At 38.9% G+C, this 18,818-nt stretch overlaps 1 protein-coding gene across 2 annotated transcripts in view; it reads right to left on the bottom strand.

The window, feature by feature from the left end:
• LOC108706824 (PH and SEC7 domain-containing protein 3) overlaps positions 1–18,818 on the bottom strand; it is a 238,960-nt gene that overhangs the window by 21,729 nt on the left and 198,413 nt on the right. For both annotated transcript variants that reach the window (XM_018243559.2, XM_018243560.2), the window contains exons 10-11: positions 17,534–17,577; positions 337–530 (exon numbers count right to left, since the gene is read on the bottom strand). In XM_018243559.2, the coding sequence (XP_018099048.1) occupies positions 337–530; positions 17,534–17,577 (238 nt within the window). The remainder of the gene's footprint in view (positions 1–336; positions 531–17,533; positions 17,578–18,818) is intronic.

The following is an 18,818-nucleotide window of genomic DNA, read 5'->3' as shown; positions in this document are numbered from 1 at the left end:
CCAGAGTTACTCAATGAAGCATGAGACAAGACTGTATTCTATGCAATATGCAAAAAGCCTGATCCTAGGAAAGGTTGAAAAAAAACCCCCAGCGATATAGTTTAACTTAAAGTTAAATTGTTTCCAAAATCAAATAATAGCAAAAAATTAAATCAATTAAATCATTTGATTGATTCAATCAAAATGCCTGCATAGGTCTTTGGTAAATCTACCACTAAAAGTATTTAATGGCAGTACTCTTAACCGCTGAATAAAATTTAAAAAAAAGTGATAAATTATGCTGACAGTATCCTTCCAAACCAAGGCCAAACTTTGCAAAAACAATAGCTTTCTTACTCTTCTTTCCATCCATGTCTGCGTGTATTTTTCGAGCGAGAAAACCAGTCTTGTATACTGCAGCATTTGGATCATGAGGAATTTCCAGGAATGGATTGCTGCTGCCAATTCGATTAACGCTCTTTGACTGTGTACCATTGGGCTTTTCATCAGCGCTGTCAGAGGGGGATTTCTTCATTGCATCAACATCATCCCTAAAAAAAATATACATAATAAGTACATCATTTGCAAGAGAGATTATTCCTGTAGACAGAAAAATGGCAGTTGATTGTTCCACTGCTTATTTACATAATAAAGCATAATATGATTAATAAACCTTATGTTGTCTAGGTGCTTATATTTTGAAGATCTGAATTATTATTTATATATGACCAGCTTGCTTCAACTTTATTTTGCTCATACACTACAGAGAATAACACCCTCGCATGAAAGTCATTTTATTTCCATTAGTGTGTATAGTTGTACTGAGGCTTACCACTAAAATGAATGCAGAATTGTATGTGTGTCTAGATGTAAATTGCTCCTATGCACATTGCAGCTGCATGAGAACTTGCCTTTGTAATCTCACATTTATGGCACATGCTTGTACAAATATTTGAAATTTTATTTTTATATTTTAACATGCAGTGGGGAATAATATTTCTTTTTGCAGCCTTCATTTTACTTTTCACCCTTCATTACAAAGACAGTGACTAATATTGGACAAAAAGTCAGTCAGTTATATGTAGAAAGCTAAGATATTTTATATATTATAGAAGACAGGGTTTTGCAATGTGTTCACATTAAAAGTCTACACTGAGGTTAAGGAAAAACCTAAATCCTTATTCTAGATGAAAACACAGGTCGGAGTGTAATGATTTTTTAGAGAAATAATGCAGTATAGTGCAGAACACTTAAATTTGTTCAATTTCTTTTTCAATTGCTCTTGATCTGGAAAATCTGTGTAGCAGAACACATTGTCACATGGTTGAGTTTAGTTTAAATCCAAAGTGACCTTGGTTAAGTCATATTTGTACTTTGCTTTAGAAAGCTAATCGCTCAAGTGAATAAATTGGATCTAAATAAATGTGAAAGGTTGAATAGTAGACCAGTTGCAGCTTAAATTGTGTACAAGAGGGGAGTTGTAGCTGTGGCCTTTCTAGAGAAACAATTGAGTGACAAAAACCATAAACCTACAAGAAGTACAGTATGTTGTATTGTCAATAACCTCTCCAAACCAAAACATGTAGATATTTTGAGGAGGCTTAAGGAGTTTCCCACTAATCTGTTTGGAGGCAACAGACATTTTGTCTCTTGTAATATTGCACTGAAAATACCCTAGACCTCAAACACACAAGTGATTTCTGAATAGATTTGTAAAATAAAATTGGATACAGTTGAAACTAAGGGAGTTATTTACTAAAGTCTGAATTTTTCTGGTCATAGTTTTAAAGGGGAAAACACTATTTTCTTAGAAAGAAAATACTCAAATGTTTCGAGATTTATTAAACCCAGAGGCTGCTCAAAGTCCGAATAAAAGAGTACTCTATCTCAAACCTACCAAGGTCATGTAGGCTAAAGGCTAACCCGGTCCGACCAGCACTACCGTCAATCCTGCTCTCGAACGTTCGCTCCTTGGACAACAAGATGTATCATCTGTGGCTCCAGCATTCAAGCCAGCGAGTAATAAAGGACTGTTGCATCTTTATTTTCTTTTAAAAGTTTTATTTTAAATTTTCAACATTCAACATACACAAGATGAATAGTAAAGGTAGAGAGAGAAGAAAATAGATAGTAGAAAGGAAAGTTGTAAGGGAAGGGGGAGGGGAGGTAAGGTACAGACTGTCATATCCATTATTATAGAATATACGCAGTTAATCATTTTGTACTCTCAACCAGGTACCCCAGACAGCATCAAATTTTTCAGGGCAGCCCCTCGACAGATAGGTCAGTATCTGATTTGAGAGAGAATCATTTATCAGCTTTTGCCAATATTGTAGTGTAGGAGGGTGAAGTGACTTCCAATGCATTAATATGGCTTTCTTGGCAAAATATAAGAGCTGTAGGTAACAAATTCTAGAGTAGGAGCGTAGCTGGAGGTCACCCGTTGTCCTCAATAAACAATTATCTGGTGAACAAATACTTGGCAATGCGAGTTTTTCATTCAAGAATTGAAGTACAATGCTCCAAAATCTCTGGATTACCGGACAGGTCCAGAATACATGAAACATGGTACCCGGTTCCACTCTGCACTTGGGACATAGGTCTGAAACATTTTCATATATTTTAGCCAGTCGGTAGGGAGTTAAATAGACTCTATTTAATAATTTTATTTGTATAAACCTGTTCCTCATAGAGATAGATAGTTCTGTGACTAACTTGAGAGCGTCCTTCCATTTTTCTTCATATAAATCAGGAATATCACTTTGCCATTTGCCCTTAACTCTCTCAAGAGGGGAGGGACCAGCGGTAGATAGTATAGTATACAACCAGGATAGGGGTTTTGTTAGGTCCACTCTGCGTAAGTATGTCTCTAGGGTTGTCATCTCTAAATTTACAGGTCTCGCTGGAAATTGTACACTGAAAGCATGTCTTAATTGCAAATAGTGAAACAGCATATCTGGGTGAGGGTGGACCTCCTGTTGTATTGCAGCATATGTTTTACATTCACCCCCAGAGGTTATATCACCAAGCGTTTTTATCCCCAGCTGTGCCCATCTTGCAATGTCAGGGAGTGAGTGAAATTGAGGTAGGTAAGTATTGCCCCACAATGGCGTATGGGGGGACCAGGCTGTAGAGGCTCCCCTGGCCAGTTTTTGAGACTTCTGAAATACCTGTACCACCGTGTGCATAGAAGTAGTGGTAACATGATGGGGGGAGATACCTCTGTAAGGGAGTTTGGCAAGGGTCTCAAGGGAGCCAATTACTGCGGCTTCTAGGACCACTGCTGAGTTGCTCGAATCAGGGACAAACCACCAGTGCGCATATACCAACTGGGCCGCAAGGAAATAAAGTTTGAGATTAGGTAGTGCTAGGCCTCCTCCAGATGCTGGTGCCTGTAGCACCCTAAAGCTTAATCGTGGGTGTTCACCTGCCCAAAGAAAGCTTCTAATTATTTTGTCAACTCTAGCGAACCATTGGGCTTGAGGGTTTATGGGAGAATTATAGAAAACATATAGAAATTTAGGTAGGAAGACCATTTTGAACATATTAATTTTGCCTGGTAGAGAGATAGGTAGGTCTTGCCATATAGAGACTTTGTTAGTCAGAGTCTGTACTACTGGATCCAGGTTGAGTTGCTCATATCTGTTAAGCTCTTTATGGATCACTATACCCAGGTATTTAAACGAGTCTGCTACCTTGAGTTGAAGTAAGGTGTTCGGGGAGTCCTGAGGAAGGGGATCTATGGGAAACACCACTGATTTATCAAGATTGATTTTCAGACCTGAGAATTGGCCAAACTCAGAGACAGTTGACAGGAGATTTTCTAGGGCTGCACCAGAGTTGGCCAAATATATCAGCATATCATCCGCATAAAGTGATATCTTTTCACACAAGTTTCCAATATGTAAGCCCTGTATTCCTTCATTAGCCCTTACACTGATGGCCAGGGGTTCTATGGCTAGGGCAAAAAGCAATGGCGAGAGAGGGCATCCCTGTCGAGTGCCGATTCCCAGAGATATATTTTCCGATAGTTGCCCATTGACTAGAACCTTAGCTTTCGGATGCGCATATAATGTCTGAATCCATTTCCGGAGTTTCGGGCCTAACTTATAACGTGCCAATACCTCCCACAAGTATTGCCACTGTACCATGTCAAAGGCCTTTGCTGTGTCACTACACTACAATTCTATTTCCCATGTTATCATGTTGGAACGCCAGGTTAGTGAAAAGGCGTCTCACATTGATATCAGTGGCCTTTGAGGGCATAAAGTCTGTCTGGTCCGGATGTATTAGGTCAGGTACCACCAGTTTGAGTCTATTGGCTATGATCTTGGCAAATATCTTTATGTCACAATTAAGGAGGGATATAGGCCGATATGAGTCACATCTATCAGGGGGTTTGCCTTCCTTATGTATGTGGGTGATATAAGCATCATAGCATGAATCGGGCAGAGCCCCTGCATTATTAATTCCATTAAAGAGAACTAGGAGTTTAGGGGCTAGAAAGTCTATATATTTCTTATACCATTCTATGGGGATTCCGTCCGGTCCAGGTGTCTTTCCCATAGGGAACCCATTAATTGCATCCTTAACCTCATCTAGAGTAATGTCTTGGTCTAATTGCATGGCTAGATCCGGAGAAACCTTTGGGAAATCTATAGTATTTAGGAACTCCTTAAGTGTATCTGGAGAAGTATCAGGTGGAGATTGATATGTGGATTGAAAATACATCTCAAATTGTTGTGTCATTTGTACTAGGTCTGTGATTAGGTAATTTCCACTAGCAATGGACTGTATCATAGTCTTAGGCACATTCCCCCTAGCCAGTACAGCCAGTAATTTCCCATTCTTGTCTCCCTTGTCATACCAGGTAGCCACTCTATAAAGCTCCTGTTGTGAGTATTTTTCTACGAGAAGTAAGTCCAAATCTCTCTGAGCTAATTGCATAGCCTGTTTAGTTTCGTTAGACTCATTATGTATCAATTCTGATTCTGCTCTAGCTAGGTTATTCTAGCTCTGCTCTATATGTTACACTGTGGGTAATTGCCCTAGTCAGGGTAGCTGTTTGTAGAATCAGTGTGAGCATGTAATTGCAAGATTCAGGGCTGCAGCTTGTATATTGCTATGCACAGGAGTATCTGAGGTCTCCCAGATGTATTCCCTCCACTCGACTATAAAGTCTGCCCCTCCTTGTATCAAAAGGGTCTTCGTGCGTGGAGCACACAGGTTGCTTACATCTGGGACCAGTTCAGTTGGGGCTTCAGGCAGAGGCACTATCCCTCTATTGCAGGGAGTTTCAATAGGCCTCAGTGCCTTATGCCTCCCAGCTCATAAGTGGTGGAAACAAGAATTTGGCCAAGAAGCATGCATATGGGGCGCCCCCTGGGTCTGCCAGGCACTCACTCCACCTTTCCTCCTTCACCTGGGCCGCACACTATAGTCTTGGCCTTATTCGGCGGAGTTAAGAGTTCCGGTCCGTGCGCGTCCGGGTCAGAGACTTACTCAAGGCGCGACACTAGGCCGCACGTTGTTTGGCTGCCCGGAAGCTGTTGGAGCGGCGGTTTCGGCCTCAGATGGGAGCGGATGCCCCCCTGGAACTGCAGGTGATCACTACTAGTCCGTATGGGCTATACTCATGGGGGAAAGTAGCTTTTAGTACAGGGACCCTGGGAGCGCCTGAAAACTGCGTCCACGCTGCTTGCCAGCTAGCCATGCCCCCTATGCATCTTTATTTTCATGGAAACATGGCTAAACACAAACATCGCTGACTCGGCTATCCAGCTAGCCTGCTACCGAGCCGACAGAAACGCTGCATTGTCTCGCAAGAGCCGGGGTGGCGGTTTGTGCATCTATATCAACAAACTCTGGTGCACGAAGTCTGCTGAAGTGACTCGCCACTGCTTACCACAAGTTGAGTTTTTAATTGTTAAATGTCGACCTTGCTATCTGCCGAGGGAATTTACTGCAGTACTAGTGGTAGCTGTGTACTTGCCGCCTAGCTCAAATGTTAACCTGGCGCTAAGAGAGCTGTACGAGGCTATCAACAAGCTTCAAACAACAAACCCAGACGGATTTATCGTTGTTGCTGGCGATTTCAACCACGCGAACCTGAAGTCAGTGCTTCCTAAATTCTTTCAACATGTGAACTTTGCTACAAGGGGAGAGAACTGTTTGGACACGTCTACATGAATGTGCGTGGTGCCTACAAAGCCTTTGTGCGCGCCCACATAGGTTCCTCCGACGACCGGACAGTACTTTTCGGACAGTCTGTGGAGGAGTACACAGACTCTGTGACCTGCTACATCAACAAATGCATAGAGGATGTTACCATCTCCAAAACTGTCACCACGAGAGCCAACGAAAAACCCTGGTTTACAGCAAAGGTTCGTGCACGGCTAAGAGAGAGAGATGCCGCTTTCGATCAGGGGACAGAGTTACTCTTAAAATAGCCAGGGCCAACCTCTCTCAAACCATCCGACAAGCAAAGCAGGTATACACACTGAAGATTCAAAATCATTTTGACAACTCAAAAGACTCATGCAACATATGGCAAGGCATTCAGGCTATCATACAGTACAAGCCTGCGCGGAGCACCAGCGACGAAGATGCCACACTCCGAGAGCAACTGAACAATTCTACGCACGATTTGATGCACTAAACAAAGAGCCTGTGAGGAAAGCCATGCCTCCTCTCACCGACCAAGAGATCTGTCTAGACACGGCCGAACCTTAACCAAGGTCAATCAACGAAAGGCTGCCGGACCAGACAACATTCCTGGTCGTGTGCTCAGAGACTGTGCTGATCAGCTGGCTGACGTCTTCACTGACATTTTCAACATATCGCTAAACCAGATGATCATCCCCACATGCTTCAAGTCCACCACCATCATTCCAGTGCCAAATAAATCTTCAGTAACCTGCCTGAATGACTTCCGCCCTGTTGCACTAACTCCGGTCATCATGAAATGCTTCGAGAGACTTGTGATGGCACACATCAAGAGCATCCTCCCCCGCTCACTGGACCCACTAAAATTTTCATATCGGCCAAACAGGGCAACTGAGGATGCCATATCTTTTGTACTCCACCTCTCACTAACTCATCTAGACAAGAAAGACAGTTATCTGAGAATGCTGTTTATAGACTTTTGCTCAGCATTCAATACCATCATCCCTCAAAAGCTGAGTGGGAAACTAATCGAGATGGGATTGAGTACCTCTTTGTGCAATTGGATCTTGGACTTTCTGTCAGAGGCCTCAGTCTGTTCGTATCGGCGACAATGTTTCCAGCACCGTCAGATTGAGCACAGGAGCTCCTCAAGGATGCGTTCTCAGCCCATTGTTGTACACATTGCTGACACATGACTGCATAGCTAGACACAGCTCAAACCACATCATGAAGTTCGCCGATGACACAACTGTGGTGGGGCTCATCAGCCACAACGACGAGTCGGTGTACAGAGATGAGGTTCAGCAGCTGGCGGTCTGGTAAAGTGAGAACAACCTGTAACTGAATGTGGATAAAACAAAAGAGATGACCAGCCGTCCGCCTCCCACCCTCACAGTGTTCTACAGGGGCACCATAGAGAGCGTGCTGACCGGAAAAGTCTACAGCAGACTGTCAGAGAAGCTGGCAACATCATTGGAGTGGCTCTTCCATCACTGCAGGATTGCTTCCACAAGCGCTGTGTAAGAAAGGCCTCCTGCATTGCACTGGACTCCACACACCCCTCACAGGGACTGTTCACGCTGCTCCCATCCGGCAGACGCTTTCGCAGCATTAAAGCCCGAACAACCAGGCTGCGTTAAAGCTTTTTTCCGCAAGCTATCAGACTCCTCAACTCACTGCCTGCCCTCCCACTACATTCCAGACACACCTGAACTGTGAACTTAACTTTGTAAACTGTTAATTTATTTGCACAATTCTAAAGGTTTACACATGTATATATCCAATTTCTGCCTATATATTGCACATTTCATGTTTAAATACTATTGTGTATTTTTAAGTGCCTTTTTGTGATATGTACTAGCTGGAGCCACGTCATCTCGTCTCACTGTATATTCATATACTGCTGAGATGACAATAAAGTTTACTTTGACTTTACTTTCAAGTGCTTAAAGAGATACTGACACCAGCAATTAAACCATTTTTACATCTATCATAGTATTGGCTTTGTTTGCTATTTATAATTCTGCCAAAAAGTAATTGCTCAAAGCTTTTACATTACCTATTTGACTCCCCTTGCTTGTCTATAAGGGGGCTGCCATATTTCTGGAGCAGAAGTCCGTTAGCATTAGAAACTTTAACTGACAGGCTGAGATAGGACAGTCAGGTTGGCAAAACAGTCAGGTTTAGGAACGTCAACTAAAAAGTATTTACAAAAACAGACCTCTCAGCAATCCAGAGGCAGCATTCCTGATGCCGCCACCCCATACCATCCGGATCCAGGGGGGAGCATAGCTAGTGCAGAGAGTGTGATTGCGCTCATTGTGCTTTACACAGCATGTTATATATTTTCTTTATGGAAAATATTTTCTATAATATTTTCTATATAAGGATTACATTAAGGGGATCACTGCACTGAACTGGGGAATCTTATAGGATTCCCTGCAAATTACAATTTTTATAAAAGATAATTCTTAACAAATTGATATTGATATCAAGTCTGATATCTGTGTCAATTTGTCAGAATATGCTGCTTGGAACAGTCAATCAGCAGCCAATCAGCATTGCAGAGTAACATTACCTGTCTAAATCCTTGTCCTTACAGATTGGGGCAAAGGATTTGAACAAGTATTTTGCATATTGGAATGAATCAATCCTGCATGGAAAATGAAAAAAAAAATAAATAAACACTGAAGGCTTGGTAAAGTCGGAACTATGACCAGTTATAAAAAATTGGTCCCTAAGTTTATTTTTCTGTAAATGTTCTATAAAACCTAAAACATATAAACCTATATTTATATTATACAGTATATAATGTACTGTTTGAGAAGCCTAATTGATATACAGCATATGGTTTAGACACATGGGTAGAAGCTTCTATTCAGACAGAAACTACATGTTTATTTTTTTCACACTGATCAGATATAATTGATCACCTGATTCATTTGGGAAATGACAGTAGCCTAAAAATAACTCATTAACAGATGAATGCACTTCTGTCATAAAGCAGTGCATTTAATTGGCAATATAATTGGCAATGCTGATAAAATTGTACCATTCAGAATGGCTCCAGTTTCACTGAAGGTGAAAAAACAAAGCCCGCCTTAACCCACTACCTCCACCAGGCCTGGGATAAACATTGTTCTATTAACAATTTATTTTGCCTAACATGTTATACATTTAAAAAACAAGATTAAATGATGCGTACCCCAGTTAGAATTTATTTAATCTAAATCAATAATAATAACATTTTAGAAAACTATTATCATCAGCAAATATCTCTTTAGTCACAACAATTAGATTCAGCCATTATATGTCTAAATCTTTGTCCAGTACTAGGATTTACTCACCTGTGTAAATCAGTATAAAAACACAGTGTGTGGTTTGGATTTCTGATAACCTTACAAAGGCCAGCATTCTTGCATCACTATATTTAACTGATGCCACCCTGCAGAATATCCATTTATCTTTTTGACTCAAATGTTGTAGGGTGTAGCCAAGCTATAATTATTTATTTGTATGGCAATTTGTTAAGTAGCAAACCTCATTTTTGGCCACTCCTTAAGTGAGCAGAATGCAGGCTGCTTAGATGCCAGGCAAGTGACTAGCGTGTCCTGATTCCTTGGGTATACTCACTCATTGCTCATTAATGGTGACCATAATTTTATGAAGGTAATAGATACTATTGTGAAACGCATGTATAGAATACACACCCGCCTTGCTTTAACCACTATATAAACCCCTATACTATATACAACCTACAGGATACATTTAAGATGTTAATTTACTGTATATTGCATGTTTAATAACAAGAAACAATTAACAAACAGTTGGACTAGGCCTTGTCTTCAAATAGGCTGTCAGGCTGAATCTTATAATCCTTAGGCCTGCTTTACTATAGCAGACAAATCGAATCAGGCACTCCAAAAGGGAGCTGTTCCAAGGGCTTCAACTTATATTGTTACCAATATTGTTATAAATATTGTTACTGGCCTGACACTTATATGTACCAAGTTCCATGAGCAGATAAATAAAAGCACACTTTTTTTATCACAATACATTCCTCTATTAACCTGCATTGTCAAACGTATTGTATATCAGTGCCTGTATATAAGCAATCTGCTGCAGCTGTTTCAACTGCCATGGAAACAAGCATTGTGACAGTGAAGAAGAACATCACTGGCTATCATTGTAAGAAAGTCTCATTACTTTGTACACTAGTATATGATACAGAGCAACCAAGCAATGCACCTTAAGGCACCCTTTTTAAGGTTTCATCTAAGAATGACAAATGGTATACTGAATAAACACAGCTATAACAAGAGACTTGCCATGTTCAGGATTATGACAAAGACAGCATGCTTTAGAAGTAGTATAAAATACATTCTTTGCAGCATGCATGAAGAAAAGCTTTCTTTTGTCACAAGGAAGAATTTCTGTGGCTTCTGCCATGGAGTAGGTCTTTTCATATTTCTGCAACTGCAGAAACTGATCCCAAAAGTGTGTCAGTATACATATGTGCTTTCACCAGAGCTTGACAGCATTCACTACATATATTTAATATATATTGAAGTGATAGCAAGGAATCTACAGTGGGAAACCATGAAACAAACAAGTTCTAGGATAAATTTGATGATAACATGAATTATTAAGATTAGGCCACAGTAGTGATGTGTGGGTCAGCGCGACACCCATCCGACCTGCAGTCAGTTGCTGCTCATTTCTATGGCCATCTTCTGCCCGAAAGCCATCACTATATATATATAAAAATACTTGCACCCACTCTTCTTTGGCATCACTTGAAGGAGTTGTTCACCTTTAAAGGAACTTTTAGCTTGACATACACTTTGTATGAGAAAAGCTGAGGTATGAGGCTGTAGTCCAGTCGAAATGTTCGTTTTTTGTCCACAATTATATTATTTTTTCATATTTAAGACCTGCAAGTGTGATCTCTATAGCACACACACACACACACACATATATATATATATATATATATATATATATATATATATATATATATATATATATATATATATATATATATATATAGATATATATATATATACACACATTGTTGTAGTGGGATGGTTGCCGGGAAGGCATTTGGGGAGATTAGTCACCCGCAGTAGAGAAGATTTGTTGCTCTCCCCGTGTGCCACCACACTAAGAGAACCCTAAATCATTAACTGATATACTTAATTCTCTTAACCTTTAGCATAGGACACACACACAAGCCAAAAGCCCATCCTGTGGCATTCCTATAGATCTCACATTTTTACCACTGTGTGCAAATAATAATAAGTTTAATTAGGGAGATGTTTTTGAAAATGTATTACAAAGTTTATTTACATTTAGGGGGTTATTTATTAACACTCATTTTTTTCTCTAAAAATTCGATTTATTGTGCTCCGAAGCTGTTGAATTCATGTAAAAGTCAATGGCAGCTGTCCCTTTAACCTTTGGAAGATGTTTTTATCCTCCACTACATTTAGGAGTTTTGGGGGTTTCGATGCTGATTGTCATGTAAAAACTCAATACACTCAACGTTTATAAGCCTATAAACTTGAAAAATGTGAGGTATTTAAGCATATAAACTCGAGATATTCGAGTTTTTTTTCAATCCAATTTTTTAAAGTTGAATTATTAGTAAATTAGCCAAATTCATGGATGGGAGTTAGGTTGAGTTTGTATCTGGTAAAGAGTTTTAGCAAATAACCCCCTAAGAATATGATATTTTGCTTGTCAAAAAGATGGCCCAATTTTCACACATTGACTTTAAAGCATTTGGACTGATAAAAAAAAAATCACACATGTAAAAAATTCCAATGTTGTCGCCTATTGACTTCAATGAGCTTCGCAAATTTTTCTCTGTTGCGCAAACTTTTTAGCCGTTTCGCAAATTTTTCAGCGAAGCAAAGCGGGATAGATTTGCTCATCATTACACTCTGCTTATGCCTCGCATAACTAAAATCTCAACAACGGAGAACTGAGTAACTTTCCATAAGCTTAAAAAGTAAACATGGTAAATGAGTCTCCAAGTTTTTTGAGCTCACATACATTGCTTAGTTGGTTACTTTCTATACATTCTGCATTGGTTACCCCATAAAGATCCATTTAAATAAGCAACTAAGAGGTAATATTTTCGGTAAGGAAAATTCAAATTGCTTGAATGGAAGGAGCACTATAACCTATTTCAAAATGGGTTGGTTATATAAAGACAGTATATTGAAATTGTAATTGTATTATTACTATACTGTATTACACATTTATTTAGACAGATGCAGCATTGAGATACTGCTTGCCCCAAGGGTTCTCATTGTAAACTATGCTGCTACCTGGAAAGTTTCTACTCATGCATTGGTCATAAGTCAGAGATCTTCTATAGCTCCCTTAATTATTCTGTTTCATTTGTTAGCCCATAATTGTGCCTCGCCCTCAAATGTTTTTTGTAGGTAAAGTTACAGTGCCCTCCTATGCCTTTGTTAATACATACAATGACAACCAAGGCACGCTATTTGTACTTTTTTGGCAACAAAAGCTGCAATTAGATAAATGCATGAAGTAAGAAGCAAAAATGCTTTTGAGGTTTCTTAGATACTAAATGATACTTATATATGCAGGCTATAGCTTTGTTTATTTTAATGTCATTAAAATGTTTCCAGCTGGGATATCCTTCTAGGCTAAGCAGCTAATTTACATGGGGTTCACAGGGGATGGAAACAAACACTGAGAGTGCATTATAAAACAATTCAATGCTTTATTAGAAGCAAAAATGTAGTTTGCATCACCATCAGATCTTTATTAAATGGAGCATTAGGCTATAAATTTTTTTTAAATTATGACTGATTTTTATACTGGATTACATGAAAAGCTTCGGTATATCACATTACTGAAGCCTTCCTCTCTCATAAAAGTTTCATTTAAGCAAGGGGTAGAAATACACAAAATTTTTTTTTTACACTACATCTTTCAAAATGATGACATTAAAGGAAAACTATACCCCCAAAATGAACACTTAAGCAACAGATAGTTTACATCATATTAAGGGGCCGATTCATCAAGGGTCGAATATCGAGGGTTAATTAACCCTCGATATTCGACTAGGAACTAAAATCCTTCGACTTCGAATATCGAAGTCGAAGGATTTAGCGCAGAAAATTCGATGGAACGATCGAAGGATTATTCCTTCGATCGAACGATTAAATCCTTCTAATCGAACGATTCGAAGGATTTAAATCCAACGATCGAAGGAATATCCTTCGATCAAAAAAACTTAGGAAAGCCTATGGGGACCTTCCCCATAGGCTAACATTGACTTCGGTAGCTTTTAGCTGCCGAACTAGGGGGTCGAAGTTTTTTTTAAAGAGACAGTACTTCGACTATCGAATGGTCGAATAGTCGAACGATTTTTACTTCGAATCCTTCGATAGTCGTAGTCGAAGGTCGAAGTAGCCCATTCGATGGTCGAAGTAGCCCAAAAAAACTTCGAAATTCGAAGCTTTTTACCTTCGAATCCTTCACTCGAAGTTAATGAATCGGCCCCTAAGTGTCATATTAAAGAATCTTACCAAACTGGTCTATATATTTAAGTAAATCTTGCCCTTTTACATCTCTTGCCTTGAACCGCCATTTTGTGGTGGTCTGTGTGCTGCCTCAGAGATCACCTGACCAGAAATACTACAACTCTAACTGTAACAGGAAGAAGTGTTGAAGCAAAAGACAGAACTCTAATTTGCTCATATGACCTAACAAGTATGGTTTGTTTGGTATGTTTGTGTGCACAGTGAATCGTATGATCCCAGGGGGTGACCATTAATTTTTAAAATAACAATTTTCTATTTATGATTACTCAATGGCACATACTATTAGAAAAGTATATTATTATGAAAATGGTTTATTACATGAAACAGGGTTTTTCATGTGAGCTGTTTTATGCAATATCTTTTTATAGAGATCTACATTGTTTGGAGGGAATTTAAAACACAAATGCCATGCCACCATGGGACTTAAAACTGTTGCACCCTGACTTCTTGTACCCAAAGGGCAAGGCCAGACGTGGCGTGTTTACGCTGCGTTATAGAAAAAGCTCCACCAGGCGTAAATACGCATAAACTGCACTACCACTGAAACTAATGCAAAACCCACTATGGCAATTCACACAGGGTGCTTGCAAGCCGAAATCCGACACAGGAAGCTAGTATTGGCGTTTTCCAGCAGAAACGCCAATACGTCAAGAAACTACCAAATCAATAGACTCTATGGGATCTGCACTTTGAAACCACACTTTGCATAAATACGCAGCGTATTTTAAATATGGCGTCAAAATTCTTAATGAGAACAATAAGAAGTGCCTGTTGGGAAAAATGTGCTGAAAAATGCATGTTGACGGTCGCGTGTGGTTTCAGTGGCGCGTATTTACGCCTGGCGTTTCTTTTTTAAAAACGCAACGTAAAAACGCCACGTCTGGCCTTGCCCTAAGTGCATGATCTGATTTAGCTAATATTAAATGGATAATCATGACCAACATTTAAGAAGATGTGTAAAACTTGATGTAATCACAGTTTAATGGATGCCTGAATTCCATGGGCAGTGCTATAGGTCACTCATTTGTCTTAATATATCTACTGACAACCAGCCTATAATGGATGTAACATCCTGACAACTCTGCATGTCACTGAAAGAATGATACACATGGAGGACAAAATTATAACTAAAATGAAAAATTGCAGGTACTGTAGGGACCCATAGGCTTAACAGTTCCCTATGCCTTTAAATGTCTGCACTTTCTTGTTCTTTGGTTACTGGGTAGAAGCATACTATCTACTTTTGCACATATCACATTATTAGCATAATGTGCAAGGTGTACCATTGGCCCAAATGCCGATGACCAATTCCTGACTCACTTCAGTATAGTTTTGGGCCTTCCACTTTATGAGGGAGTGGATGCTGCTGGGAGATTGGGACTTTGCCCCAGTAAAGGAAGGCCCCATGGGTGGCAGGCCCTTGGTGAAGTTGGTGATACATGGACCCCTTGAATGAGGTGTAGTCAGGACAGAGTTGTTCTCTGTAACATCAATTTTTGAGGAAAATTAGGCAAATAGTGAGGCAAACTAGTGAGCAAGAGCAGCCTGTGCTGCAACTAGGCACAATAGCACAACTAAGCACAATAGCGCTCTCTGCACCAGAGGAGCCGAATTTCCAGGTTAATATCTGGAAATTCGCCTTGTAAAGTTACAAGAGAGCAGCTTTTTGCCGCTCCTTGCAACTGGCCATTCGCTGCTGCCTGAGGCAAGGTACTCATCTTGCCTCATGGCAGAAGCGGCCCTGGTTAGCTCTCCCCTCAGGCAATACTGGCCTGTAGTGCAGGGATCACAGCCTTTAAGGGATTTAGTTTATGTGATTTCTCTGATCCAACATGTGGGGATCCAGTTCACGGTACGGAGATCCTGAAGATGCATCCATCAATGTGGTATGCTATCACCACATGGTTGTCACAAGGTGCTGGCTCTGAATTGATGTAATGTTACCTGACTTGTATGTGATAAACCTCAAGGATTGTTAGCATGAAAACCCTGATTTGCCCTTTAAGAAAATAAAGCATGGTGCTTGTTTGTTTTGTTCAAGAACTTTTTGGAGTCCAATTCTTTAATTTAGTCATGCAGCACAAGTAAGGTATAGTTTCACAACACCATTCCTTCAACGTTTAATGTTGCAAAGGCCCATCCTGTGGAGAGAGGGTCAAATGTAACCAGTGCTCTGCCTGTTTTCCTATTTTATTTCACTTCTTAGTGGTGCCAACATATTAAATAACGTCCAAGGATGAGATCCTACATGAGACAATAAACACTGTCATTGTACTCTTGCTCAGCCATATGTAGAAGGAAGAACCTTACATTAGATGCATGGATAATGATAATTCAGTAAAGAAAATTGCAACATCCAGGATTATTATTTTTCTCAAGTTGATACTGGCTTCAATGTCCACAAATCCACAATTTTAGTCAAATACCACATCCAGCACAACAGATTAAGCAAACTCTAAATTAACAAAATCATGGATAAAAGATGTCAACTTCCAGTCTACCAACACATGATAATAAAAAGTCACGTGTTGTTCAGAGTTGGAGTCTCAATTGGATAATTCTTAGTTTAAAGAGGCTGTTCATCTTTGAGTTTTAGGGGGGTCATATTTTTTCTGGTAGGAGTTTTAAAGGGGAAACATTATTTTGTAGAAAAAAAACTTGAATTTTTCATGAAAAAAAAAAAAGTCAGAATAAAAAAGTACTCCATCTCAAACCTGCCAACATCAAGTCAATGGCAGATGTCTCATTTACAACTGGAGTATATCATGATCTGCTCTGGGTTTTGTACAATAATCCAAATAATTTGTGGTTTTCAGACTACAATCTGAATAAAATCGAAAACTTTTTCGGGTTTCAAATCCGAAAAAATTTACGTTTTTTTTCACAATTTATTGAATCTTTTCCCATACCAGATTTTTTTGTTACTTTATTGATAAATATGGTAAATGTGGACGGAATTTGGTCAAAGTAGAAAATAGTGGGAAATTTTCAGATTTTGGTATATAACCCCCTTAGTATGATGTAGGGAGTGATATCCTAAGACAATTTGCAATTAGCTCTCATTTTTTATCATATGTGTTTTTTTTAGTTATTTATCTTTATATGCAGCAGCAGCTCTCCAGTTTGCAATTTCAGGAATCTGGCTGCTAGAGTCCAAATGACCTTAGGATAGTGTCTGAATAGAAGGTTGAATGATAAAAAGCAGCAATAAAAATAAATGTGTAGCTTTACAAAGTATTTGTTTTTAAGATGTGGTCAGTGACCCAAATTTGAAGCTGGAATGAGTCAGAAGAAGATAGTTGAAAAACTATATAAAATAAATAATGAAGACCAATTGAAATGTTGTTTAGAATTGTCCATTCTATAACATAGTAAAAGTTGACTTAAAGTTGAACCACCCTTTTAATATCACTAACATGTATCTAGGGATGCACCAAATCCAGGATTCGGTTCGGGATTCGGCCAGGATTTGGCCTTTTTCAGCAGGATTCGGATTCGGCCAAATCCTTATGCCCGGCCGAACCGAATCTGAATCCTAATTTGCATATGCAAATTAGGGGTGGGGAGGAAACTTGCGTGACTTTTTTGTCAGAAAACAAGGAAGTAAAAAATATTTTCCCCTTCCCACCCCTAATTTGCATAAGCAAATTAGGTTTCGGTTCGGTATTCGGACTAATATTTCGCGAAGGATTCGGGGGTTCGGTCGAATCCAAAAAAGTGGATTCGGTGCATCCCTACATGTATCACAGCAAGAAGATTAATAAGTACAGTAAATGCAGTTTAGAATATAGGGTCATTTTACTTACGCAGCCCACTCGATCTTCTCATTTTTGATTGAGTTATATAAAGCCTGTGAGGAAACAAAAACAAGAATGTATAAAGATAATATCTAAGCATAAGATCTTGCATCTGTAATAAGAGATGCAACAGATCTAGTAACCCATGACAACATACTGTACATTTGCTTTCAAACTGTACATTTCTGCATAATACTGTCTGATTAATTTTTATGGGTTATCAGAAAGGGAGAAAATGTTGACCAAATTATGACAGCACTGTGAATATTTCTACTGAATAACAACGGAGCAGTTTGAAAATCTAGAATGCCTAGGTTAAAGTGAACGATATATCAGCAAAACAACAATGGAATGTATGAAAGTTTTGTGCCCGAGGAACTGATACAAATGAATTGATGACAAAATTATTTGGAAGAAAGCCCTATTTATTTTAGGACCAATTTATATAAATCCAAAAACTGCACATGCAATAGCTGTGCCTATACATATCTAAATATCTTTACTTTTATACATATTAATTTTTACCAAGGATAAAATCATTTGCCCACATTTCCCAACTGCACACTTATGTCTGGTCTGGTCCTGCATAGAACATTTTTCAGTGGCTATTGCTGCCCCTTTTTTCTGTGTTTAAGTTCTTTCATACTAAATGCATCACCTGCGTTTACCAACAGTGAATTACTTGCCCTCCTAATGGAGCAAATTAAGAACGTTGCGGAGCAGTGCAAGTACAATAGCAGACCTGCTCTCAGGTTGAAATCACTCAAATGTTTCTTTTAGGTTTGCTGTTATATTAACAATGTTATATTATACTGATGTACACTTTTAGTTATGCAGATTATAAGGATAAAACATCCATAAATAGTGATTTACCTGTGTTTGAGAACATGTCGTAATATTCTGTACAACTTTAAACTATTTTTCTAACAGAACATTTTTATACTGTGGTTATATTAAAATGAAGCTTTTCCAGTGTTCCAGTGACATTATATAAATAGAGTTAAAAATAATTAATTAGCAATTAACAATTTTAACTTAATAATTCAGGGGAAGCTTAACTTATGACACTTTTTCCATAATACTACATGCACATTATAAACTTAGCATTGCTTTATTGAATTGAGGGACAAAAAGGCCAAATTATAAATACTTATCCATTTATAGTAAAAATGGATTGGATATAACAATACAGGTATGGGATCCATTAACCCGTTATCCAGAAAATTCCGAATTACGGAATGAACATCTCCCATAAGACTCCATTATAATCAAATAATCCAAATTTTTAAAAATG

This window comes from Xenopus laevis, chromosome 1S, assembly GCF_017654675.1.
Source record: "Xenopus laevis strain J_2021 chromosome 1S, Xenopus_laevis_v10.1, whole genome shotgun sequence".
Taxonomy (NCBI): Eukaryota; Metazoa; Chordata; class Amphibia; order Anura; family Pipidae; genus Xenopus; species Xenopus laevis.
The sequence above is the reverse complement of the archived record's forward strand: the minus strand, read 5'-3'. Positions and strand labels throughout refer to the sequence as shown.